This window comes from Mesocricetus auratus, unplaced genomic scaffold (assembly GCF_017639785.1).
Source record: "Mesocricetus auratus isolate SY011 unplaced genomic scaffold, BCM_Maur_2.0 Super-Scaffold_100011, whole genome shotgun sequence".
Lineage (NCBI taxonomy): Eukaryota > Metazoa > Chordata > Mammalia > Rodentia > Cricetidae > Mesocricetus > Mesocricetus auratus.
In genome coordinates, this window is record NW_024429195.1 from 30385580 (window position 1) to 30413526 (window position 27947).

The following is a 27947-nucleotide window of genomic DNA, read 5'->3' on the forward strand; positions in this document are numbered from 1 at the left end:
TCTACCCAACAGCTCTTCCTTCCTGCATTTTGCCTCCCTGCCATTGTTGCTCATTTGGGTTTGAAAACCCCTACTTCATATTTTTTTTTCAAATCGTGACAGATACTGTAAAGACTACAAGTTATACATTACAAAGATCAAAAGAACCTGACTGAATCTTAAGGGTCTACCCCTGGGTGCTCTCTGAGGAAAACCAAAACCCTCTTTGGCTCAGTTGCTACTGCATTTGACTTACTCAAATGCAAGATTTGTAAGTCGAAAAGCATCTGAAATTTAGTGCTACATCTATGCAAACAGGAGTAGGAGTGATTCAACTACAATTTCATGGTTATGTCCTTCAGGCCTGAAGAATAACTACCTCCAAATGATGTAAATCCTACTTAAGACAACACAGCAGGTGGGCATGGTAGCACATGCCTGTAAACACGGAACTTGGGAAGTAGAAGCAGAAGACCAGAAGTTCAAGGCTAGACTCATCTACACAGTAAATTCAAGGTCACCCTGGGATACAGGACATCATGCCTCAAAAGATAAACAAATGAGTATAAATAAAACAATAACCCAGGAACAAAAGTTAAGTTTGAAAAGTTAAACTTTAAGGACGAATAGAACTAAACACAAAGTCAGACTCACAGAATTGATACAACCGTTCCTCAAGAGAAAAGTCCAGGCCCCCCTTGAGACTCTTTAAACTCAGTCAATAAAATCTGATTTCATTTTTGTTCCTTCACAAAAATTCCAAGAACAACAACAAAAAGAAAGAAAACTGTCCAAAGCAATCCAAAATTTTCTATCTCAAATATCTAGTCTCTCCCCGAAGCCAGTAGAGAACAAGAGTGGTCAGTCCCCTACCCTCAGACCCACTCTGCTCCCTAAACTCTTCCAGCAAGAAAGTCAAGGGTCTCCTAGGCATCGGAAATGTCCCAACCCAAAGGAAAAGCAAACAGTCACTGAGTGCCCACTTGCATCTAGGCTCCCTAGAAAATCACCCTGGCTGGTTTTCCTCCTTTCTCCCTGCCCCTTGCACCAGTGTCTAGATGCCTCTTAAGACTTGCAATACTTCCTTGCACAAGTTCTCAAACACAAATCTGTAAGGTACTGGCAAATAGTCTGAAGTCCTTGCTTGAGAAACTATGCAGGACAAAATACATATTCTTCCACATCCTGGAGCCACCTAAGACTCATCAAATTAGACCCTGGTAGTGGAGGAAATGGCCTTTATGCCTTGTTTGGAAAATAAGCCCACACAATGACCAAGGGCCTTACATATGGGTGAGAAGAAAAGTCTGGTAAAGCCCAAACCACGTCCTTTCAACTGTGCAAAGCAACTGTTTCCATGTGACTGTCAGTAAAAGTTGTATACTCAAATGAATGTCAGTGGCACCTGCTATATCTCAGAGGTGGGGAAGGCTGCTGAGAAGAACCTGCACCCCCAGTGACCTTCTACTCCAATTGTGGTGTCTAGACTAGCAATGCCAACCCAAGGCTGTGAGTCCGGAGAAAAGTGGGGTGGGTTAGAAACCCAGTCTCTCAACCCACCCTGCATCTACCAATTAGCATCCCCATTTTCCAAAGGCGCCAAGTGACAAGTATGCACAGTAACATCCAGAATGTGCCACCATGAGGACCACACTTTCCCTCTTAGAGCATGGCCCTTCCAGAGCTCAGTAGCGAAGGGGTGGTTAGCATGTGGCATTTCTTATTGATGGTGTTCCTCATAGGCTGTGAGTCCCAAGAAAGGTAGAGAAACAATGGAATGGACACTTTGGGGGCAGATAACCCTCCACAGCCTCTTTCCCATGCCATGTCTTGTTAAGTGACTCACTCTATAGTTTAAGCAAAAGCATGCAAAGGATACCTACCAAATTTTCTGGGAACCCAGTCAAGACCAAAAGTGAACTTCTTTATCTGCACTACCAAGTATTCAGGGAATGAGGCAAAGCGAGATGTTCTGGGAAACACAAGGGGAGGAGATCAATCAAACAAGGCAGAAAGAAAGGTGAATGCAGTCCACAGCATGCAGGCAGCCTTGTGGGAGGCGCCTGGCAATGCCAAGGACTGCCCTGTGAAGAGGAACTGGACAACAGTCACGTACGCAGCTACTCGCAGACTCACTCCAGCCTCCTGGCCTCTCCACAAAAGAAAATGCTGGACGGAGGACACAGTGAGCATGGGGTGCATCAACCGCTTTGCTGCGTGCGACATTCTGGAAAGTGCCTTTCAACCATTTGCTTTCCCAGCATTCTTGCGGGGTTTCCATGTATGTCCTTGTAGGTGTTCTCAGTCACGCATGCACCGTGTCTGTGACGTTCCCCACGTGATGCAGAGAAGCCTTGCTTCACTAGAGCCGAGAATCGCTACAACCGAGCGGATGCAAGAGAGGCTTGGCAGAATTGGGTTTAGGCTGACCTCTTTAAATACCTGAATCTCTGGACGCAGGAGTCCTACAGATAACTCTGTTTCAGAGTAATAATTATCTAAACTATCCAAATCTAAGTCTTGCTTTTAAAAAGATTTTAGTTTATGAGTATGAGTGTTTGCTTGCATGTGTGCATACGACCACACTTGTGCCTGGTGTCTGCAGAAAACGGGATCATGTCCTCGAACTGGAGCTAAAGGTAGTTATGAGCCACCATGTGGGTCCTGGAAACCAAACCCTGGTCCTCTGCAAGAGAACCAAATGCTCTTAACTGCTGAAGCATCTCTTGAGCCCCTAAACCTTACATTTTAAAAGTAATGCATGTTAATTCTGAGTTTGCTTCGTACTGAAGGACCAGATGTCTGGGGCTTGGGTTTATCACTTCCATGCACAGACTGACTATTCAATGTGCACATCAGCTTCCTGCCTTTGTTCCGGCTCCTTCAGTCACCAATCGTCACCTTCCAGCATCCGCTTCTATTTGGCAGTCTACGTAAACAGAAAATGAGCCACATCATTTCTCAGCCTTTTGGCTAAAATCAAGTATAGAAACTGAGCCACGGCTGGTACAATGGGTCCATTTTAGAACAAAAGACTCTGAGCTGCCTCCTCCAATGCCCCCTTTTTGAGCTAGAGCCATTGCCTTCTACTTGGAATACATCTTTTTCCAGAATGCACAAAACAAATGTCAGTGTATTACTGCCCTCTACTGCAGAACAGTAGACATAGCACAGGGCTGACTGTGGGCGAAGAGTAGACAAGTGTAGCTTTGGGTCTTCAATGGGCTCCTTAATTCACTCCAAACCTGGGTAAATTTTCTGAGGCTTTTTCCGTATCTAGAAACGAACTTACTGGCGTATCTGCTACCAGGCCTGTGTAGTGCTCACACTAGTGAAAACCTTTTGACACAATAGACAGAATTGTACTACGGAACTGAAGTGAGTGCCATCAGCCCCAAGGTCTTGGACACTGAGTTGGTCCATCACTAGCCTGCATTTTCCCCTCAGATAAGTTACATAGCCTGCTGTGTCTCCAATTCTCCTTCACGAGGACGGTAGAAGGGAACAGGTCACAACACAAGGCAGCCATGAGAGACTGGCCTTGCCAAGGAATTGATCTAGGATTATCCTGGCTCTTGGAAGAAATTTATAGTCCCTCCAATCAGGTTATCTGGTTATCTGAGAAGTCTCAATAAATATCATTTTCACTTCCGTGAGGCTAAGAGTTCTGGTTTATCATGAACAAAATCCACCTGCTACTGTGGCATTTTCAATTAAGACACAAAAAAGTTATCTTTTAACTGTAGTATGGGGTAAAGGGGAAGAGGAGGGAGGAAGAGAGAAACATGCTCATGAATATAGACACAGCAAGAAAGTGTATGCCAAAGGCCAACACTGGTATCTTCCTCTCACTCTCCATTTTGTTTTTATGAGGTAGTCTCCACTGGCCCCCAGGAATCTGCCTGTATCCACTTCCCTAGTACTGTGTTTGCAGGATGCCCCCACCATGCTCAACTTTTTAAACAAGTACCATGGGACCAAATGCAGGCAGGCTCTCTCTCTCTCTCTCTCTCTCTCTCTCTCTCTCTCTCTCTCTCTCTCTCTCTCTCTCTCTCTCTCTCACACACACACACACACACACACACAGACAGGCTCTCTCTCTCACAGACAGGCTCTCTCTCTCTCAGGCAGGCTCCCTCTCTCACAGGCAGGCTCCCTCTCTCACACAGACAGGCTCTCTCTCTCTCTCTTTCTTTCTCTCTCTCTCTCTCTCTCTCACTCACACACACACACAGACAGGCTCTCTCTCTCACAGACAGGCTCTCTCTCTCTCCCTCTCTCACTCACACACACTCACCTACACCTACACACACACACACACACACACACACACACACACACACACAGGCAGCCTCTCACTCTCAAGCAGCAGATTCTTTACTGACTGAGCCAGTTAGTGTCCCTGTCCCAGACCTTTTCTTCTCACATTAACATAAAATCTGGGGCAAGCTCATTAAATCAATGATATACAAATTGTGACTCGGGAGTCATGACACTTGCAGACTAAACAGCTATATGAAAATTTGACTGGTGAAAACAGGGTACAGGTAATGGATCAGTTTGATGTTGGGACAAAGGATGGGAGAACCATTGAAGACATGACTCTGTTATGGGTAACTACCAACCTAAAATACAAGACAGCAGAGTAGACTGTTGCCACATTTCAAAGGCGAGTGTTTTCAAAACCCAGGTCTTAAACTCAATCTCACTTGCAATAACTGCTCCATATATGTCTGTTCAGGCTCATCTCAAGAGACATAGGACATCAAATTTACGGTTAGATCTAACAATGTCATAAACTGTGCTTTGTAAAAGAAGAATGAATAATATAAACAAATTATTTTTGCATTCTCCAGACATAGGATAATGTTCTTGCTCACTGTAAAGATTTTTCACTCATATTGGTTTAATTAAATGCTGATTGACCAGTAGCCAAGCAGGAAGTATAGGTGGGGCTACCAGACTAGAAGAATTCTGGGAAGAGGAAAGGTAGAGTTGGAGTTGCCAGCCAGGTGAAGAGGAAGCAAGATGAGAACGCCTTACTGAGAAAAGGTACCAACCCACATGACTACACATGGATAAGAATTATGGGTTAACTTAAGTTGTAATAGTTTGTAGGTAATAAGCCTAAGCAATAGGCCAAACAGTTCATAGTTGATATAAGCCTCTGTGTGTTTATTTGTGACTGAACAGCTACAAGATAGGGCGGGACAGAAAATTCCATCTATATACCCTTTTGCTACACTTAATTGCTAAACTTAATCGGTATAACTTTTCTTAGAAAGCTATTTCATTTTTAATAAAGACTATCAAAATATAAATCCAAAAATTCTGTATAGATACACAATTTACCTTTTTAAAAAGTTTTGATAATTAAATTAGTCAAGACACAGAAAATGCTCAGAATAGGTCTTGGCATTACTACTGGGTTAGCAATTATCTGATGCCTATTAGAATTATTTAAGGCATAAATTATTCACTTATTACAGCTAAGACTAAAATATTGTGAAGACATTTTACTAAGAAAAAAAATGAAAGCCACAATGACTAAAATCACCTGCTCCATCGTTTGAAAACCTAAGTAGAAAAGAGTACTGAAGAGTACTAGTCCCTTTCTACTACATGTGCCAAAAATATAACTAATCAACCACATGCAGACCATATGATCCAAGGCAAATGAACACACACACACACACACACACACACACACACGCACGCACGCACGCACGCACGCACGCACGCGCACACACACGCGCAAGACCACAAGAATGACAATACCGACACCACCCATCCTGCAGCTACTGACAGGTACCATACAAAGCACTTGCTCTGCTCAGCTCCCTTGGACACCCTCAGTTCTATAAATAAAATACTTCTGTTATCCCTGCTTTACAGATAGGCCAAGGTCACATGGCAGCTGACCTGGAGAGTCTGCTCTGGAGCCCACACTACGCTCATCTCTCCCAAGTGACAAAGAGGAAATGGAAATCCCTCCATAGCCACACTGATTCAAAGGCAGGAGTTGGGTCTTGTCCACTCTCTGCCTTGGGTGAATGGATTTTCCAAACAATAATAGTCTTCCTAGACTTGGTCAGTTAGGATCATTTACATCAGTGATTGGAAACCTTCCCAAGGCCTCCACCCTTTAATACAGTTCCTCATGTTGTAGTGACCCCCAACCATAAAATTATTTTGTTGTACTTCATAACTGCAATTTTGATATTGTTATGAATTGTAATATAAATATCTGTGTTTTCCGAGTCTTAGGCAACCCTTGTGAAAGGGTTGTTTGATTGCCCAAAGGGATCAAGACCCACAGGTTGAGAACCACTGATTTAAAGGATCATTTTATGTGGTTCATCTTGACCTTCAGACCCACCAAAATCAACCCACTCTCTTATGGTCAGTGTTTAGAGCCCAGGCAAAAGCATTCCACATAGACATTCCCAGATATCCAAGGACATATAACTACTACACACCAAAAGTTATTGATTCATAGCTGCCTAGAAGAATTAAAAAAAAAAGCATTCCCTGGTTTTATCTCATTGGCAGATAGAGAAGCAATAACCTAAACTAACCTTGCGCTAAAAGATGCTCAAACTTCTTGTTTTATTAACTTGAGATTTTAGCACAGAGATCTACTGCTTCCTCCTGTTTGCACCAAGAAGATAAAGTAATCAGCCCATTTGTTCATCCTCAGGGAAAAATAAACTTTCCTGGAGACTTGTACTGCCATAGAGTCCTGGAAAGTGCCAGGTCTTGTTTCTTGCGCAAATTAAACTTAGACCCTCTCCTTAACCTATAAACCTAAGCAATTGTGCTAGAAGTTTCTCCTAGCAGTTTAGTTTATTGCTCTGTGTGTAAATCTTACCTGCCTTGCTGACCCTGAGAAACTCATGTCTCACACTGTATTGCAAAAAGAATTACTTTTGCAAACAGGTACATATATCTGTAACCCCAAGAACTGGGGAGAGACAGAGATGAAGAAGAAAGGAAAATGAATAAAGGAACATGCAGAGAAGCAATTGTGTGGGGATCAATTCTTCTTTCCCTCAGATTTTAGTTCCTTCCCTCATTTGTGGCTCCTTTTTTTGAACTCTGAACAAACATTTTTAGAAGCTGGCCTTCTAAAGTTTTTGATAACCAGCCAGCAGTCCCTGCAACAAAACTTACCTAATGACTGACAGCTGATAACAAAATGAATGGCTACTAATCCTCATCTTAATGTGGACCTTCTGAAACTTGATAAAAATGGGGCTTCTGCTGGGATTTGTTTTATTTTGTTTCGTTACTTCGGTTTTTCTCTGAGGCATGTGGAGACTGGGTTTTGGAGTTGCTGTTGTTTTGGTTTTAGTTTGTTTTGTTTTTCCTATAGTGCTGGAAATCAAACTCAGGGCCTCACACACACCAAGCAGGCACTCTACCTCTGAGATGCACCTCTAACCCTTAGTGTTTGAAATAAGGCATTTCGTTTTCCTGTTTCTGGCATGTGAAGTCTGATACGAATCAGAGCATGATCCTGAGGGTTCTGCAGACAGCAACTGACGGCCAGCTATCCTGCCAATCAGGCTACTGAAAGAAAAAAGAAAGCAGGCTGCCACAGCCCTGCACTCTTCACTCTGTCAACTCAGACCTCAGTCTCACCCTTGAAGAGGAGGTCAAAGAACATGCCAAAGAAGTAAAATCCCAGACAAGCTTCCAGGAGCTAAGAACATAGCTGACTGACAGCGTGCTTGTTCCGCATCTATGAACTTCTGGGTTTAATATCTAGCACGGAGAGGGGGTGTAGAGAAGGAGAAAGCAGACTTCTCAAAAGGTAGAAGGAGAACTGAATGAACATAGCTTTCAGCAGCCATTTATTCTACATCTCTGTAAGAACTATTTTCCCAACTCAAGTGGCAATATGAATAGTGTCAGCGAGGACTGACTGTATCAAATCATTAAGTGGAGAAAAAAACTGCATGCACATGGCAGCCAGTTCACAAATATGAACACGAGGTAACTCCTGACCTGGTCGGAATCGGTTCACCATGCAGATGCCCATGCCTACCTGGCATGCCCAAGACTCTCCTGAGAGGCACACAATCAACCAAGACCTATGCTAAATCTTAACTGTAAAATTACAAGACAACGCAGTGGTATTTACATGTTGAAGGCTGCCATGAGTAGTTTTGTGATTTCAGTCATCATTCTTGCCATGTGGGAGTAAGGGTGCTTCTCAACCCTACTCTCATGGCAAGAGAAAAAAAAGAAAAAAAGGCAAATTTCAACTGCAGAATAAACCACAATTTTGCTTTGAATAAAAAAGGAGGTGGACACTCCCCCACCCAACACATAGCCCAAATCACAGGACTATCCTATTGGTCTGGCTCATGGAGTGAAGTGAATGGTAGCTATAGGTGTATATCACAATCTACCCCACCCTCACGAACAGCATTTGCTGACTCTCAGGACACCCAGCCCCCTCCCCTGTGTCAGCCCCCTCCCCATCTCAGTAGGTCCCTCTTTCCCCATTAACAGCCAGCCCTACTCACTTCACCCCTGCAGACTTTGCCTGCAGGGCACTGCTCCAGAAGTCCTCCACGTTGTCTGGTTCAGCAAAGGCCTGAAGGCAGGCACTGAATGGGATCTTGGCTCGCACCAGCTCGGGAAGGGGTCTTCGATTTGCTTCTGCTTCTCTTCTCATCAGTTCATAGGAGATCAGCTCATCTGAGGAAGGGCAGGGAAAGAACCTGCAGTCATGAGCCTCTCCCACGCAGGAGTCACACCCCCTTGGGTGGCATGTTTCCTTGTAGGTCAAGGTTACTGCCTGTCCGTCTGTCCATCCCTGAGAAGCCTGCCCAAAGACCATTCACAAGACGGACAGGCTGTGTGGAGTCAGAAACACTTTTTAATTCTATGTTTGCTTGTTTGGTTTTGTGAGGAAGGGTATCTCTGTGTAGCCCCGGGCTGTCTTGGAACTCACTCTATAGACCAGGCTGACCCCACCTGCCCCTGCCTCCCAAATGCTGGGATAAAGATGTGTGCCACCACTGCCCGGCCTTACTTGCATTTTTTTTATTCTTGTTTATTTTTGCTATTTCATTTTGAGACCAACAAGAGGGAATTGAGCCCAGATCAGATCATGCATGGGACGTTAATGACTTGGGGACCTGCTGTTCCATTTTCCCACCCTACAGTGACCCACGTGCAACTCTTCTACAGACTTCACACCAGAGAGTTCTGCAGCTGTCAGGGAGCCAAGGGCTCTCCTCTCCCCAGGCCCTTCATTTCCCTGATGAAGAAACTGAGTCCTAAGGTCAAAACTAATCACTAGCAAGCTTAAAGACCTGGTCAACAAACACAGATGAGGCCCCAAAGGGATGTAAAATCCATGCAAGGGGTCAGATTTTTCTAATGACTGGGGACTTGGGTGTGGGGGGGCTGTTGCCAACTTCAAATTGTCTGGAAAATAACATGGCCAAGGAAAAGAGATAAAATCAGGACTGTCAACTGAGCTCCAGACAATGGCCAGATTTGGTGTCACGTACTTTCTGATTTGGTTCCTGCAGCAACTGCGATTGTGGTCATGCGTTCCACAATGGCATGGGGGCAAGGGGAGTATGCGTGTAAGCCTGCCCTTATCCACCAGCACCGTGATGGAAATACAACCAACACTGATGAAACATCGTCCAATCAGTCCACTGCCTAGAACCCTCCCAGGGCAGGGTGTGCTGGTGACCCGTTAGGACCAGAGATCTGCTCCCATTTTGACACCAACTGCAGTTAAAATATCACAGGTACTTTGTCATTTCTGGTTGATTGTTTCACAATAGCAACAACAACAATTCCCTCCTGATAGATTGGCTTGTGCACATACACATTTCCTAAAACCCCTCCAGAAAGCTTTTAAAGCCCCCTTCTTTGTCCACAGCCAGTTTACAGCATAGCACTTCTATCTAACCTACACATGCTAAATGTTACTAGAAACCCAGAAACTAAATTATAAATGTCTTTTCCTTTCTTAAAGAGATCACCACTCATATAGTACAGGGAATCAGAGATCACAGGACTGTGAAAGCTATTAAAATCCAAAGGGATCCATTTATTACCAACTAACTAAGAAAAGCAAGTGTTAAAGGGGGTGGGGAGGGTCTTGTGTTTCTACCTGACAATAAGAACTCTCACAAGAGGATCTGAGCCACAGCCTGGCATGGATGATGCCTCTGCAGTGCCACCTGCCCAGCCTGAGTGCTGCTGCGCCTACTAACCCTTAGCCCCATTACTGTACAGCTCTCCTCGGTTTGCATTTAAAAAGGTTTCTCTGCCTCACCATCCCTGAACACACACACACACACACACACACACACACACACCTTCCTACAGAGCATGTGAATTCCCTTTGCATCGAGACTCTCAAATCAACATTAACTTTGCAGAACACTCTTTGTCACTGAGGATGACAGAACTGAGCAGATATTAAGTGTGAGGTGAGCCAGGAAAACCCATTGTTCCTCCTGATGGCTCAGTTGATTGGCAACTTGACAGACCCTCCCATCATCTAGGGTAAAGCCTCCAGGCACAGCTATCAGGGATTATCTGGATTATTAGCCCCTGACCATGCCTGTGAGGGACTCTTGGTTAGTTTCGTTGGAGTGGAAAGAGCCACACTAAAAATGAGTAGCCCCATCAGCATCCTGACTCCTAAGAAGAAGAAGAAAGCCGAACACAAGCAGTCACCTCCCTCTGCTTCCCAGCTGGAACATGACTTTCTTATCACATGGACTATTATCTTCTAATATCTTCTAATTTAGGCACAAAATAAACTCTCCTTTCCTCCCTCCCTCCCTCTCTTCCTTCCTCTCTCCCTGCCTCCCTCCCTCCCTTCTTCCTTCTCTTCCTCCCTCTCTTCCTCCTTCTCTCCCCTCCTCCTTCCCTGGCTTTTGTCAGACACTTAGTGGCAACATGAGGAAAAGTAACTAAGACAGCCCTTACTCTCAAAAGGCAGCAAAGCACACACTCCACAGCCTCCCATAGCTCAGACGATGTCGAGAATCTAAATGCAGTCTAAAGCTGTAAGCACGCATAGACAATGGAAATAATTTTATCTCAAATCATCACTTCCCAATATCCTAATAAATTAACTCCCCCAAAAAGTAGCAATAGGCACTTGGAGAAGAATTTTTACAAGAATGGCAAGTACCCCCAAAATGTGCAATCCACCAGCCATTTTGCCCTTTCCTTCTCTAAGACATGAACGGTAAGGAATAGCGTTCAACCATTCTGCCTGGGAAGAATCAGATCATACTGAGAACACTCTCAGGAGGCCTGCCTTAAAGACCAGGTAGAAAGTGTGGTTGCTTCCCAAGATTGCTGATTACAATTCTAATACCCAAGGATGCGTTTCCATCAAACTTTATACCACAACATATTACCAATGGCACGAGAGCACCCCGCCCACATCACCACAAGCAGCGCAACTGTGCCCACAGCAGCTAACCATGAGCCACATTTCTGGGTTCTAGAGTAGCCCCTGTCCATAGCTCCTCCACAAAGCCTGCCACGATAAATTCAGCCTCCTCCACAGACAGTTGCATGGGAACTTGGAAAAACATGAGAAGGGCTGTGAAACCCAACACATCATCCTAGTGAAACATCACGCCCCACCCCAGTGGCTGGGCACCTATCTCTGGTGCAGGTCTCCCCACAGGGAGACAATGTGGCTCTTTTCCCTTTTGGGATGTTACCTTTGTTGGTTGCTGCCTCCATGGCCACAGGTAACTGCATCAGATAATCCACCCTCTCTGTGTAGCGGACCTTTCGGGTCTGACAACACTGAATGCGCTCTTCCACCAAAAACCGGAAAACATCACTTGGGTTTTCTGAGCCAATTCGATTCCTCTGAAGGTCAGATAGCATCAGGTTAGCAGATGCAGGGGAATGAAATCATGAATAAGAAATAGCATGGTGTCAACTCTGATTCTGGCATCAAGATCTTGCTTTATGGAGCATGTTTTTCTGGACATCAGAGTCAAACAGACTAAGATACTGTGATTTATATAGTGTCCCAAAATGAGGGGTTGGGTAAATAAACTCAAGTTCACCTGTGAAGTAATATTACAAAGTCATTAAAACCATATAAGACAGATGGATGTGGGTGGAATTAGAAGAAGGAAGGAAAATAAGTTAGTAAAATAGAGAATCTTAATGTAAACTATATATAAGTAAACCATGCTACATTAGGATTCAGAAGGATATGGCAACATCCTTCCAACAGGCTAAGGGAAACCACTACTCACAACACAGAGAATTCGCGGGATTGGGAAATGACTGAAGGGGAGCTGCTACAATGTCAAAGGAGCAGTTGCTATTATGACAGCTCTGATTTCCTCCTCTGGGTTTCCTCCCTTTTCCATAAAGAACACTTTTGTAACCAAGGAGGAAAGGCTGCTGTTGTGTTTTGTTTGTTTTAAGCTGGATTCTTCGAGGCTTCCATGGGATTCAGCTCTGCTACACTGGAAGCAAGATCACTTGAGTGGTATCTGGGTATCAAGTACCTGGATGGGCTCTCATCGGGCTCTGCCCAGAGACCAAACACACCCATAGCACACACAGCACAGAAGCCATACAAAGCCAGCAGCATCTGGAACCCGAATGTAAGAGGCAACCACGTCAAGTGCACAAAGCCGAGACAGACACCAAGGGGCCCAGTGATGTAAGGAGAAGATGCATTTGATCAAGCCATCGCCAGGGGAGCTGGTGCATTTCTGACCAACCTTCAGGATGTTCTCAAGACTTACCTCTACCAGATTGACCAAGTGCAAGAAAAACTCCTGGGCATCTTGTTGTCTATTAGAGGAGAATTCTGGGTGGCTCTTGCTGACAAAGGCCTTGAACATGCGTGGAGAGATCCCATTCTGCTGAGGCTAGAGTATAAAGACAAAATTATCTTTTATAGGTGAAACCCTTCTACTATTATTCTGCTAAAGGTAAACAGTACTAAAATGACTCCTGGTGACATAATGCTATACCCATAGCTAAAGGCATCACTCAGCCCACACCAGAGAAGCTTCTTGCAGTAGATGGTAATTACCAGAGTCCCACAACTGGCCCATGGCAGAGAATGAGAAACTTTACAGAGCACCCAGTCCTAAACGGTAAGTCATTATCAGATTCTTCCTTTCAAGGCTCAAGGATCTATACAGAAGAGGAGGCAGGAAAATTGTGGGAGTCAGGAGTGATGTATGACTCCAAAGGAACAGCATCTTCCAGGCACAACAGGACTGATGAACATACAAACTCACAGGGACTGTGGTGGCATGCACAGGACCTGCACAAGTTCAAACCAGATAGAATCCCAGCACTGAGAGAGGAAGGTGGACACAGGACCCCACCTCTAACAAAGTCTGCAATGATACTTGCTGATAGAGAAAAATCAGTTTTCTTCTATGGAACATCACTGGATACATCAATAACACTCTTCGGCAGGCCAGGAGTAGTTGGCAAAGGGAAACAAAGTTCATGTTTTGTTTTGTTGGTGAGTTTTTAAGTGACTTCCTGTTTTGTTGTGCTTTGGAATTTTGTCTTACTGGTTTTTTTGTTTGTTTCTTTGACTTTTTTGTTTTGTTATTTTAGAGAAAGAAGAAAGAACATGAAGTTGGGTAGGTGGGAAGGATCAGAGAAGTGTTAGAGGAGGAGGAAGATTATGAACAAAATATATTGTATGAAATAAATATATAAATAAAAACACTAAATTAAAAAAGGAAGAATAAATCAGCAAATAGCCTGAATGACAAGTGGGTCTTGTCTAACTGCTTTTCCAAAAGATCTGAGTTCAGTTCCCAGCACTGGTTCCCAGGTTTCAGGCAGCTTCAGAGGAGCCTGTGTCGCTGGCCTCTGCACACACCTGCTCTCGCAAAGGTTGATCACTGATGCCTTTCAGTGCTCACAAGGCTTGTGGGAACGCATTATGCTTTCTCTCTACACATGGATGCAACTTTGATCTTTTTCTTTCTCCTTTTCTTTTTCAGTTTAGGTATATGTTCATGTGTACGCACATATGTGAGCACCCACATAGAGGTCAGAGGTCAATGTCAGCTGTCTTCCTCAGTCACCTCATCACCTTATTTTTTGAGGCAGGATTTTTCATCAAACCTGAAGTTCATGCACCAGCTAAGCTGCTAACCAATAAGGATCAAGGGTCACCCTGGCTCTGCGCCCCAGAACTGAGACTAGAAGTGAGTGCTGCCTCCTGGCTTATTTATGTGACTCCTGGTGGTTTGTTCCTCAAGCCCTCAATCCAAAGTTGTTCTCTGACCACTAAATGCACAGAAAGACACATGTGCCCATCTGCATGCACACGCACACACACACACATGCATACACATGAACATATACATATAAACTGGATTCTGCATACAACAGTTTCTAAAAAGCAAAAAAAATCCTAAAACCTAAAGAATTGAGCTAATGAAGTCACATTTTCCATTTGACAGTGGTCTAGTGACATCACCTAAGTGTTACTACAGCCCTAGCACACAAAATGAGGACAGAGGATACAACATGGCCTGCCATCTTTGTTGTAAGCTGTCTCTTGACCACACCCATTGTAAAAAGGTGACCCAGAGTCTCCAGAATAGCAACCATCCAGGGAGCCTGTGGTACGACTAAGGTACTGTACTTCTTTCTCCATCAACAAGAGAAAAACAGACCAGCTAGAATTAGAGAGAGGACTCCAGTGCCCAGCCTCTCCCAGATGCAGGAGGATCTAAAGTTGCATGGTCATCTTCAGCTAACGTCATGCTGTCACACGGCCAGTGTACACTCCAGGGTCCAGTGTTTCAATTAATCAGGAAGCCATGAGCTAGATGCAGCTTCGGGCATATCAGAGCAATGCCTGAAGACATTTCTGACCATAGACTCAGCTCAACCAGTCCCAACACACACATTTTCAAGACAGTTGCTGGTCAGTTTCAGCACTGTACAGTATTTGGAGGAAGAACTGTTAGAATGATCGCTCTGAGTAACTAATATGACAGGAACAATTCAGCGTGTGACATAACAGCAGCCCACACTAACATGAATGGCAAGTCCTGCTGGCAGCCTCATTCTCCAACAGCCATACTTCAAGCCCAACCGTGAAAGTGCTAACACTGAATCCTAGGCAGTCTTTCCTCCTCCCCCGCCTTATCCTCTGGGTTAAAACAACCAGATTGAAGTTGTAACACTGGGAATCTTTTTTTGTAGATGAAATGGTTAGTTAACCAAGACATTACTACAAACCTAGGGTTTCCCTCGATCGGTAGCAGATGATTGAACCTCAGGATGTGTACCTATCAGGAAAGAGCCCAGATACAAGGCAAGAGGCAGAGGCGAGAAGTGACAGCCCAGTCCATCACAGAGCTGGCAGGTCTTAGTTATAACAACTCAACATGGTGGAGGGAGGCAACCTTGAGAAAGGCTGTGTCTACAGTTCCATTTACTAGAAACATTACTGCCTTGTGCATATGTGCAATGAAATGTGGTGGGGTTTGTTTTATGTTTAAAAAAAAAGACAAGAATTACATTTGCCCACCAGGGGTAAATACAAATTAAAGAAAGCAACCTCCACGCTTACAGCTAAAATCCTGTCACCTCAGTGTGACAGGACGCTGGTTACCTCGGGTGATGCTAAAACCCACAATGGTGCCAAAATTATTTAATTTGGGAATCAAACTGTCCTGGACACAATTTCTCAGGATGTATACCTACTTCAAACGTGCTATTTGCATGGGGAAAATCCTGAAAGGTTTCCACCTTTAAATCGTTTGAAAGTACTTGTCCAGCTCAAACAAGGATCTGAGTGTGATACTCAGCATAAATAAACAAGTAAAATAAACAAATATCAAGAACAAATTCTTAAGGACATGGTAGAGCCCAAACCAAACACTCAGCAGTTAAAAGTGCTTAGTGATCTTCCCAGGTTCAGTTTCCAGCACCCATATTGGGCCATTCACAACCACCTAATTCCAGCTCCATGCAACCAAACACCCTCTTCTGGCCTCCACTGGTGAGAGACCCCAACTCAACATTTTTAGACCCCTAGCAACTAGCCCATCACAGAGTAACTTGTCCTTCTGCCCTCTCCTGAGAAAGAGGTGATAAGCTTAAAAGATAACACTCCCTGATCCAGGAACTAGCTCACCACATTCCTGCTCCATGTTTAACTGTACAAAGCCCAAAGAATGCTTGCTTGAGATAACCTATAACCTTCCTGCTATCATTTAACTTCTTCATCCTTTGTGATGTTTACCTAACTCCCCCATTCTTTATGGTTTTTCCCCTTTAAAGCCCCCTGACTGCAGCTACTGGGGGTCGAACTCCTCTGCCCCTGTGAGGGTTAAGAGCTTGGCCCCAGTGCACTGGTTCCCCCGAATAAACCTCGTGTGCTTGCATCAAGAACAGTCTCTCTTGAATTATTGGGGCGTCGGCTTATCCCGAGACTTGAGTGAGGGTCTCCCCACTCTGGGGGGGTCTTTCACTGGCATCTGCACACATATCTGTCTATCTCTGACTCTGTCTGTCTGTCTGTCTCTCTCTCTCTCTCTCTCACACACACACACACACACACACCCCTACAAAATCTTCTTTTAAAGAAATTAAAATACTGGGAGTGATTGTTGCTTTTTGTCAATGTGACATAAACTTAGACATATCTGAGAAGAGTAAAATATGGTTGAGAAAATGCCTCTATAAGAATGGCCCATAGGAAAGCCTGTAGACTAGGCATTTTCTCAATTAGTGATTAATAATGGGAGTACCAAGCCCATTTTGAGTGGTGCCACCCCTTGGCAGGTGGTCCTGGGGTGGAGCAGGTGGAGCAAACTATGAGCAAGCCAGTTAAGCATTGTTCCTCCATGGTCTCTGCATCAGCTCCTGCCTTCAGGTTCCTGCCCTGTTTAATTCCCTCTGTGACGGACTGTTACCTGGAAGTGTAAGACAAAATAAACCCTTTCCTCCCCAAGTTCCTATTGGTCATGGAGTTTTAACACATCAATAGAAAATGTAACTAAAACACTGGGAATCTTTTCTATAGATGAAATGGTTTATTAACCAAGACGTTACTAAAAATCTAGGATTCCCCTTGGTCTGTAGCAGATGATTTAACATCAGGATGTGTACCTATCATGAAAGAGCCAAGACACAAGACAAGAGGCAGAGGTGAAGTGAAAAGCCTAGTCTGTCATACAGCTCACAGGTAATGTACATACTGGAAATGTCCCACCCAAGCAAACGCTGTCAACAGCTGTCAACAGCAGCTGCACAGGCACCAGATGGCCTGGGTCAGTTTCCACGTCCACAGCATTCTTCCTTTGCAAGACCTTTCTGCAAGGATTTCTGCTTACACCCAGGAAGAGCCTGGCCCCCAGAAAGCATGATGTGATGTGAGCTGTTGGCAGAGAGTAATTCCCTGCACTGTCACTATAAGTAAATAAAGAGCTCTGCTGTGGGCTACTAGTCTATTTGAAAAACTGCTTAAAATCAACATGCCCAGGACCACAAAACAAAACATATGCTCAGTTCCTGTTCTATCCTAAATGTCACAGCAGTCACATTAGTGTTGAGCCAAAAACTACTCCCACCCCCAGCCCCAAGACAAGACCTTTTCTCTACCGCCAGGGAACACAGTGCTGCTACTTATGGCCAGGGTTTTATTCTTTTTAACTTTTTTTTTAGGCAAGGCTGTGGAATATTCCTTTATATTTTATGACTATATATTACTATATGAATATATGTGACTGGGTTAATAAAGAACTGACTAGGGGTGGTACTGGTTAGGTGGGACTTGCAGGCAAAAAACATCTCAAAGAAGGGGAGAGATCACAGATTCTCCAGACACAGAGATAAGGAAATGAACTTGCTGTACTAAGAAAATGTACCCAGCCACATGACAGAGTGTAGATAAGAAATACGGGTTAACTTAAAATGTAAAGTTATAGAGTAACAAGCCTGAGCTATTGGCCAAGCATTTATAATTAATAACAAGTGTCTGTGTGGTTATTTGGGAACTGGGTGGTGAGAAAGAGAAGTCCACCATTTAGGCTGGGTTGGCCTTGAGCTCACTATGACTGTTCAATTTATGATCGCTCTGCCTCCACCTCCTTTGTTGTAAGAACACGGTCCAGCAATGGAGTCATGTGAGAATTCTGAGAGCTTTCGAGAAAACCCCAAGAAAACATAACCTCATTTCCTCAAAACAAGGAATTGTTCTTGGAATGTGTTTTCCTGTTCCTCCCAGGTATAGCAAATAGGAGTGAGTTTACTTCAGATTATTCATTATTGCTTACTGTTGTTTTTTTTTTTCAATTAAATGTTTGAATGATCCTTTATATGCCTCTATGGAAAGACATGTTTTTGCCATGTGTGGTCTGTCTTTGTGATTGTATATAGTTTGAACTCATGAGCTTTACTCGTGATTTTCCTTAGTCCTCAGAGTATAAACTGTCTGATGCTCTGAATAAAGATATCTATTGCGTGAGACTTTAGTCTGCTCATTTATCAGCTCCATTCTCCCAGGTCGCACCTCCTCAAGAACAACGACACTTAGTGATGGGATTACAGCCCTGTACCACCACACCCAGTCTATGCAGGGCTTCATGCATGTTAGGCCAACACTCTACAAATTAAACACCCCAAACCCTTTAGGGTTCTTTCTTCTGGATCACTGGGTCCTAGTTCTACACTGTAGGGAAGTGTTTTCTAAGTCATCTAGACCATGGGTCACAAACCCAAATGACAGGAGCATTAAATAGGTCACAAGTCACAGGGATTGGAGTCAGCTGGGAATCATGTCTTTCCTTGTGCTGGAGGGCTGTCAATGGGCTCCAGCTGCCACTGAGAGGCTAGGAATTAGATATTATGCATGAACCATGAAAACATAGTCAGTCCAATGCAGCCCAAGTAAGGCCAGTCGTACCTCACCCAGACAGAGTAGGGGCTCCGACCTGCCTGGCTGGTGATAACAGCAACTGGACCAGCTGAAGGACAGATGGGGATACTGAAAGTGTTTTGACAGATCTGATGTGATGAACAGGGATGGATTATGGCACTCAGGAGAAAAGGAATACTGAGTGTTACAGCTCTGATGGAAAGGCATTCTGGCACTCAGGAGCCAAGGAATACCATAGGTCACAGTAAGCATAGCAGCTGACAGCCTTGCTTCAGGAAAGGCTTCCCTAGTGTATCAGCTCTGTTCCAGCAGAAGTTTCCCTGGTGAAGTTGTTACACTTCAGCTCCATTGCCCCCATCCCCTCCGAGAGTGAAACAACTTCAGCTCTCCAGAGCAAGGTTTACCCCAGTGAAAAGTGTTACAGTCCTGCTCTGCTCTGCTCTACCCAGGCTCATCTCTGCTCCAGCAAAAGAAGGTCTCACCCAAACTTCATTCAAGAGATTTATTGGGAGGGAAGAATCCAGGAGAGTGGCTGGCTTCTGTCAGGGTGGTATAGGGCGTGAAGATCTGCCTGCAGTTGCACAGCCCTGCCAGACCAGGTCCCTTGTCTCCAGCAGACAAGGTAAGGCCACCCCCACAGAGCTTCTCAAGGCCTTGCACAACATAAACAACATCCCAGAATAATGAGATCAAAACACAATTTTGTTTTTGTCAACCATCACTCCTTCAAAGTTTCATGGAAGCTAGAGAGAGAAAAAACCTGGTGATCCCATAACCCAAACACACTCCCCCCCCAGCACCCTCCCATCCCCCTACCTCATGTGTCCCCGGTGAGGATCCCCCATGTCCTGGTGGATTTGTAGCCATTATCTTGCAATGCTGGATTACAAGACAACCTGAGGTGTGCTCTCCTCTGTCTCACCCCTCTGGACTCTCCTGGGCTCTCTAGGCAGAAACATCTGTTCCCTCCCTACCCTCTTCCTGGCATACTTCCCCATCCCCATCCAGACACCTATGTGGATATACTCCCCCCCTTCACATCCCCCTTCTCTTGTTTGCCCGCTTCTGCCAGCAGCCGGCTCCATATGACCAAGTATGAACTCACTTTCCACTCCTGCTCTTAAATTACCACATCAGTTAAGTAAGGATAGTTGACCTAACTGGGGAGACAGAGGTCAAACACTTGAGACCCAGCATGGAACAGGCCTGAGCACTACAGTGTACAGGTGAACACGGGGTACTCTGAAGAGACAGCAGGGTGGAAAGTGGGTCTGAGTTTCACTCAGGACATTTGTGGCATCAGTGTGAGGCATGCTGACGCTGTCTACACAGACTGTGCACTGCCAAGGGCACCCACCATTCGGAAGAAGCAGGCTGGAAGCAGTGCCCTTGGGGCTATGTAACAGTGAAGCCTGGGAGGAGATAGCAACCCAGTATGCCCACAGAGATCCATTGAACGCGTCATTCACTTAGTCTACCTATTAGCACAGCAAGCACCCAACTGACTTTCCCTAGCTGAGCATGCTGGGAAACCATTCACTAACTTTCCACCAGCAAGAACTTAACAGAAACTCTTAATCCTGGGCTCTGAGGAGAAGGTGAAAAAACCATGTGCTGTGGTGTAACAGAAGAGAATTTGTAGCAAGGATTGTGGAAGCTGAAGCAGGAGGAGCAAGGGTTCAAATCTGTTGTAGCGATACTAATACTTTATCCCAGTTGAAACATTCTCTCAAGAGATCATACACTAAGGAAGTTCAGGAAACTTACAAGACTCAGGAAGGTTCGAGACTTACAAGACCCTCCTTAAGGTGCATAAGCAATGAACAATTCTGAGGGAAAGGAAACTCTTCAGCAGAGCTGTCTGCAAATGCTGCCTTCTGAGTCATTGTCCATTCTGGGGTGTACCACCTTTGAGGAAGCCACACTCCTGTCAGCCATCCCTCATCCGTGCTCCTCCAAGTACTCTCCAAGAAAGTCATTGGTTCCACCAAACCAGACTTAGGAAAACTGTTACTGTGGCCCTACCCTCAGTGAGTGCATTCTTTTCTTATCTCTGAAGAAAAAGTTATACAATGCTGGCCCACATAGGGAAACTCCATCTAAACGGAAGAAAGGGCAGCGGTGAGGGAGTGGGGAGGAAGAAATGGGAGGTGGGAGACAAGGGGACCTAGCAAGAACATCTGGAGCTTAAGACAAACACTGAGAGGCCCAGACTGGATAAGAGAGGGGCAGGTTTTATGCTTCATGCCTCCAATCCCAGCTCTGCCTTAAGAAAACCATAAGTGAGGGCACAAATCACCATGTGTGACCCGACTCAGTGGAACTGATGCTATTTCCTTCCTGTTGTTTTTAGGAACACAAGGACAAAGCACCCACTCACAGCTACCTTGACAGATCACTGAATTTACAGCAGCCTGTTGCCAACACAGGAACCCCACATTGCTGACCAAAGTCCCACCCATATTCATGTCAGCATGACACACAGGGACACCTACCTTGTTCTCCTCCTTCATCACCTGCTCAATGAGCTCGGATTTCATGGGAGGCTTCGAGTATTGGCCAGAGAGAAGGCCGTGCCCCAATTTAGTCCTAGCCGGGAGAGAGACAAACAATAAACAGGCCACTGCTGTTTCCCACAGAGATGTGAAGGTCACCCATGAGTCCTTGGAGGGGCTGCTCTCTATGCGGATTCCTCACAAACAGCTTGGTTTTTGCCTCTGCTTGATTCTGACTCCACTCTCAAAGTTTCCTCAGTACTTTACAACTTTATTAATCTCTTCTTATAAAGGCAACACACACACATTCTAGAACACTTAAAAATACAGAAAATAAAGAAGAAAAGGGAATTGCCTTCAACTCAGCAGTAACCAATGCGAACACCCCACCCGAAACTGAAAGCACAGTGTTGGGCACTTACATCTGAGTGTTGAAGTCCTGCGTTGGATCTAATGGCGAGTAGTCAAATATCCTAGGGAGGTTTCCTACATACCTAGGAGACAACAGGACAGTCACCACAGAAACAGGACAACAGAAGAAAGCTGTAGCTCTACAGACACCCTCCCGAGCTAAGGCTTTTGAGTTCCTCCCTCCACAGCATACTCATGAGCCATCCCCAAATCCATCGGCAGGTTTCACCCTCCCCAGAGGCTCTGTGAAACAGCACCCTTCAGATGTGCCTACCTCCTCACCTGAGACACAAGCCTAACATTTAGTATTCTCCCAAAAGCCCCCCATGCCATTCTGACACATCAGAAACCATGTCACCATAATCACCACTTCAAAAACAAATGGTACCCAGCAAATGGGGAGGTTAAAGCAAGAGGGCTGCAAGTTCAAGACCTACTTGTGCTCCACATTAAGACCCTGTTCTGCAAAAAACAGGTAAGGTGACTAACAGCCTTCTTCAGTCAACATGAAGGGCAGACCTCACACTCTATGCCTGGCTCAACTGTGGGCTTCCTATTCTGTCCTTCCTTAACTGAATCTATTATTTTTGGTTTTACCTGTGAATTTTGCTCTATTATACTATTGGAAGTTCCCATCCTCCATAATAGACCATTACAGCCTAACATCAACAATAACCTGATTATGGGATTTTGCCAGAAAGCCTATATCCTTATGTTTTCTCACAATGATGCTCCTTCCCCAAGTCTCCCCATGCTTGTTGGTTAGAAATCTCTACTTCTCCTTGTTGAAGTCATGGCTAAGTTCTTTATCGTGTTTCCTATGGCCCATCCTTTGTGTGTGTGTGTGTGTGTGTGTGTGTGTGTGTGTGTGTGTGTGTGTGTGTGTATGAGAAGTTTTATTAGAAAGGGAAGGGGTAAGGGAAAAAATAGGTAAAGAGACACAGAGAGGACAGAAGAGGGAGACAGGACAAATCCTATCTGCCCCAGGGGAACAGCAGGAAAGAGCCCACGGCCCATCTTATCCCATCTTAGCAGGTGTCTATGCAGCATTTTCCTTTACTGTTATGAATTGGGCCAGTAATTTCAAAATGAAGGTTATAGCAATGACAACTACCCTAACTACCTTTCTTGAGGTAATGCTCTCTTGAGAAAAGACTTCTGTGAGGCTGAGAAATTCTTCACTATATACTCATGACCAGGGGTTGATATTGTCATTATCACATGAAAGATAAAAGAACTTGAGGTGTAACTTCACTAGGTAGCATTTAAGTCACCCAGGAATGTAGGGAAAAACTTTAATGGCAGAGTCCTAAGTTTCCCCCTACACAGGAGTAGGCAATGGAGCCCAGAATACACACACACACACACACACACACACACACACACACACACACACACGCACGCACGCACGCACGCCTGACCCCAAAGCTGAGTTCTGAAACTCTGCAGGCTGTCTTGACCACTCACTCTCCCTGAAGACTACAATCCTGACAATGCAGCATTAGACTTAACCTTGACAGCTAATATTAACACCTAGTTGCTCCCCTACTCCCACAGTTCATTTCCTAGTCACCCTCTCTGCTTTTTGTTTTTGTTTTGTTGTGAATTATTTGAGAGAGGGTATCACTCTATAGACTAGGTTGGCCTCGGTCTTCATGAAACCTACCCTTGCCTACTTTCCTGGCCTCATTTGTAAGCTCTCTCCCCCATCCATGATGCTCTGAATTTTCACTGAGCTTACCCCTGCTTCAAGACCAGGTCATCTACTGTTTCTTTCCCAAATGCTTGACAACGCCTCCTGGAGTCTGTTGAAAGCCCCTTCCCAGACTGGGGAAAAGGAAGAATGGCAGTTCACCCTCCCAGCTTCCCGCTGACTGCTTAGCTTCTTAACCGCCATCACTAGCTGGAATTATACAGTTTACTTATATTCTTACTTATTATCTGTGACTCCAGATTTCATACTAAAATGCAACCCGTGTGAAGACAGAGACTTTCTGCCACCCTTTCCATCCCTCCCACTCATCTGTCACCTGTGTCTGTATCCCCTTCATGGGCTAGAACACTTTATAACTATGCTCTCATGCTCATATACTCATTTCTCTGTGTGTTCCCTCAGGCCTGATGTAAGACCCCTGAGTTTACTCTTGAAGCACATACACACACACACACACACACACACACACACACACACACACACACACACACACACCATAGCTCTTCTTTACTGGAAAGTAGAAAAGAACATGTGGATATTTGACAATATAGTTTCAAAGCCACAAAACAGCAATGAATGGTTAAGTACTTAAATTCTGAGAGGAGAGGGGAGATTATTCGACCTAATATACACTCAGTGAAGCACTATGTAACCACTGGGGCTTCAGTTCCTTGTGGGAAAATACCACCTTGTGCTGCTCCCAGCATGCTCTCTGCTAGTTAGTCTATCTCGACATGAATGTCCTCTTCGGTACTTAACCCACCATGGAAACCTACCCAACTCCAGAATCCTGAGCTGCAAGGCTCCTTGTCCTAAGCACAACCCAATGCAGAAAATGCCCACAAACACAGCAATTATGTTGAGAGGCACAGGGAAAGAGGCCACCTTGTACCTGCAGAATTAGGAAGCACCCTAATCGGTGTGCCCAGAGAGTCTGTCTGAAGAGCCAAATTTTCCAACTCAGATAGATGACAGCTATCATAAAAACAATTAATTGGATGTGTGAAATGCCACATATAAGATGTGATGATATCAAATCACTACAATAGTCTCTGGGAGTTTAATCAACGTCCACCCTTTCCTTACTACAGACTCACACCTAAGCCGCCCAGGCCACCATCTGGGAACCACACTCCCAGTAACAAAACAAAAAATAATAGCCTAAAATCCTCTACAAAATTCACCTCTGTAGGATATATACTGACTACATGGGTCACTAGCCCTCTACTGGCCCATCAACAGAAGGATCTGGCAGGTGTCCTATGACAAAGGATGGCTGACATATTGTCACAGAGAATATGGTCTAAGAGCCACGATGGCTGACTGTAAGATGCCGCACAGTCTCCGAGCACTCTTCATCCACCTCATCCTGCAATGCTGGATGGCTCAGGATGAGAAGCCACACTCCCACCTTGACACAATAGGACCCCTAAGGCAACAGCAATGGGTTTCCCATCACACAGAATGGACGAGGCCAGGAGACTGGAGGCACGGTGGGCCATCAGCAGTGGGGCACACTTACGCTCTCTGAAACTCTGGGATGCTGAAGATGGCCTGCATGACAGAACTGAGGTAGCAACTATTGCCCAGGTTCTTCAGGCCCGTGTACCCTGGTCCATACATCGGCTTCAGCTTAGTCCCCGATTCTTGGATCACTTCCCACTCGCTGACTCTTGGCTTGATGTCATTGTCCTGGAGCCCATTCTCTGTCTGAGACATCAGTAAGGAGAGAGAAGAGAAAAGGGCTTTAAATGAGATTCACAATCAAGACTTATGTCTATGAATTAATTCTAATGTAATGGTTATTTCTGCCATTTTCCTCTAATTACATGGGGAGAATGAATAATTATTTAAAAATATTAAGATACAATGATGATTACATAAGAATGTAAATGTACTTAATGTCACGAAACAGTAAACTTTAAATTAGCTAAAAATTATATATATATATATATATATATATATATATATATACACAATTTTTTAAAACATGAGGTTGGGGTTTTGTTTTTCAGGAAAGAAAAAGAAGAAGAAGAAGGAAAGAGACAGGAGGCATACAAAATACAAAAAAAAAAAGAGTCAACACAAAAAAGAGCATGAGTGAAGTCCTGGGTGCCATCCAGCACTGTGTGGAATATTATTTTAAGTGGTGCTATATTCATTTACACTGTGGAATATTTATTTAACGATGCAAAGTAGCTGCGTTCTTTTATGTTGCATTTGCCTAAACACCTGATTGGTCTAATAAAGAACTGAATGGCCAATAGCAAGGCAGGAGTAAGGACAGGTGGCCTGGCAGGGAGAGAATAAATAGGAGAAATCTGGGGAGAGAAGATGAAGGAGCAAGAAAAGGGGCCAGCCACCCAGCAACACAGCCAGACAGGGAATAAGAAGTAAGAAAAATACACAGAAGTAGAGAAAGACATAAAATCCAGAGGCAAAAGGTAGATAGGATAGTTTAAGTTAAGAAAAGCTGGCTAGAAATAAGCCAAGGCTCAGCTAAGGCTGAGCACTCACAAGAAAGAACAAGATTCCGTGTTTTTATTTATTTGGGATCTGGGTGGCAGACCCCCCCAAAGGAGCCAAAAAAGAGCAAATAAAATAACCAACTACACAGCACCACATAGCCTAGACATGGTGCACACTTGTAGTCCCAAAACTCGTGAGTGAGACAGGAAGATCCAAAATTCACGGTCATTTTCAGCCTCAAAGTGAGAGGCCAGTCTAGGTTACATGAGGCTCTCACAAAAACTAAAAGTAAGCAAACAAAACCTAGGTAGCAAGACAAGGGAACAACACAGGACCTTCAGCAAACTAAGGCAAGAAAGGGAGAGAGGAAGGTGAAACGGAACCACTGAGGCTTTGGAGCACCCGAGAGAGGAGGGAAATGAAAGGGTGTGCACAGACAGAGCACTGGCCTGGGAGGGAGAGAATACAGCCTCACACCGAAACAGACCTCCCAGGCTAAGCCACTCCATCATCAAGTTGAATGGCATCAAGTTGAAAAAAGCAATGAGGCAAAGCTCCATTATTCCACCACTACCCAACAGCCCTCGTTGCCCTTTTGCAAATTAACTAAAGTAATACAGGACACATATTATTTTAAAGGTCATCATCCTATATTTTCTCCCTCTAGTGATTAAAAAAAAGAGGGATTTATGCATCTACCCATCAAAGGAGACAAAATTTTTGCAAGTAAACCCCAAGTAAGCCAAAACTTGATGAGCACCAAAATTCTAAGCTGGTAACCCGAATACTAAATTCAACAAACTAACACAATGATTAAAGCAAAATCTACAAAGTTGCTCATTAGTAGAATTCTATATTAACTAAATTAAAGACCCCCCCACCCATCACAGACACAGCATAGAAATAGAGACAAAAGATTTCCTCACCCCATTCATATGAAGCATGTCGATCCCGAAGTGTGCTAAGTGTTTGGCCAAATGAGGATCCAAAACAGGTCCCTCTTCTTGAAAAGAATAAACATCTGGAGGGCGAAGAGAAAACAGCACTAAGGTCTGTCCATGATATCCATGCAACACTAAGTATATGCTGACTGAGCCTACAGCCGGGCTGGGTATACCAAAGATCAGAACACACAAAAAAAATAGACATAATAAATACACATATTTTATAAACACACAATTCTTTAGAAAGTCTCAAAGACTTAAGAAAAATATGGGTTTTCTAAAGCCAAGTGGGGGGAAATTGCTGAAGGTAAGATAACTTCAAAGAGATAACTATGAATATATAACCTTTGGGCTTTGTAACTAATACCCATGAAGGCATAATTCTAAGGTTGGGAAGCAGAGACAAAAGGGGTGGGTAGAGAGTGACAGCCATCTTCCCGGGCAGAATACCCATGGCATAGACGGGGTGCACAGACCCTGAGGTGCAGCTGAATGGTGTCACGTGGTCATATAGGCTTCCGTCTCTATCCTCGGGGTCTTGTGCCTCCCTTTCCCTTCGCCCTTCTCTCTTGCTGCAGTGTCTATGACTCACAGAACTAGTGAGAGATGATGTGAGACTGCAGACCCATGCAGCTTCCCAAGAGGCGTTCGTCCACCAGCCCACATCAGAACTGAGAGGCAGGCATGCTCACTCTGTGACTCACGCCAGAACTGAGGTGGGCAACATCCATCACCTACGACACCACTGAGAAGGTAGGGATGTGCCCACTCATAGCTTGTGGTCCAGGACTGAAGAGATACGCTTACTCTGAGCTCACACTGGACCTGGTGAAATGGACAAAGGCTTACCCTAAGGCCTCACACCTGTACTGAGGAGTCAAGTGACTGAAGTCTCAAATGTTATTCCCCTTTGGCACCCTGGCGCTGGAAGGCAGTGTCTGGCCTTGGATATTAATATTCATGGGATAGCATGATGTGTTGAGTAAAGCCCTATCAAATGTACAGAGCCTGGGGCTCCTTGGAAATGA

General features: G+C 44.6%; 1 protein-coding gene across 1 annotated transcript in view; it reads right to left on the reverse strand.

Moving 5' to 3' along the window:
• Positions 1 to 27947, reverse strand: part of Usp13 (ubiquitin specific peptidase 13) — a 103965-nt gene that overhangs the window by 23289 nt on the left and 52729 nt on the right. The window contains exons 7-14 of the mRNA XM_005069725.4: positions 26902 to 26996; positions 25029 to 25216; positions 21804 to 21875; positions 21382 to 21475; positions 12759 to 12884; positions 11706 to 11859; positions 8514 to 8688; positions 1863 to 1951 (exon numbers count right to left, since the gene is read on the reverse strand). Of these exons, the coding sequence (XP_005069782.1) occupies positions 1863 to 1951; positions 8514 to 8688; positions 11706 to 11859; positions 12759 to 12884; positions 21382 to 21475; positions 21804 to 21875; positions 25029 to 25216; positions 26902 to 26996 (993 nt within the window). The remainder of the gene's footprint in view (positions 1 to 1862; positions 1952 to 8513; positions 8689 to 11705; positions 11860 to 12758; positions 12885 to 21381; positions 21476 to 21803; positions 21876 to 25028; positions 25217 to 26901; positions 26997 to 27947) is intronic.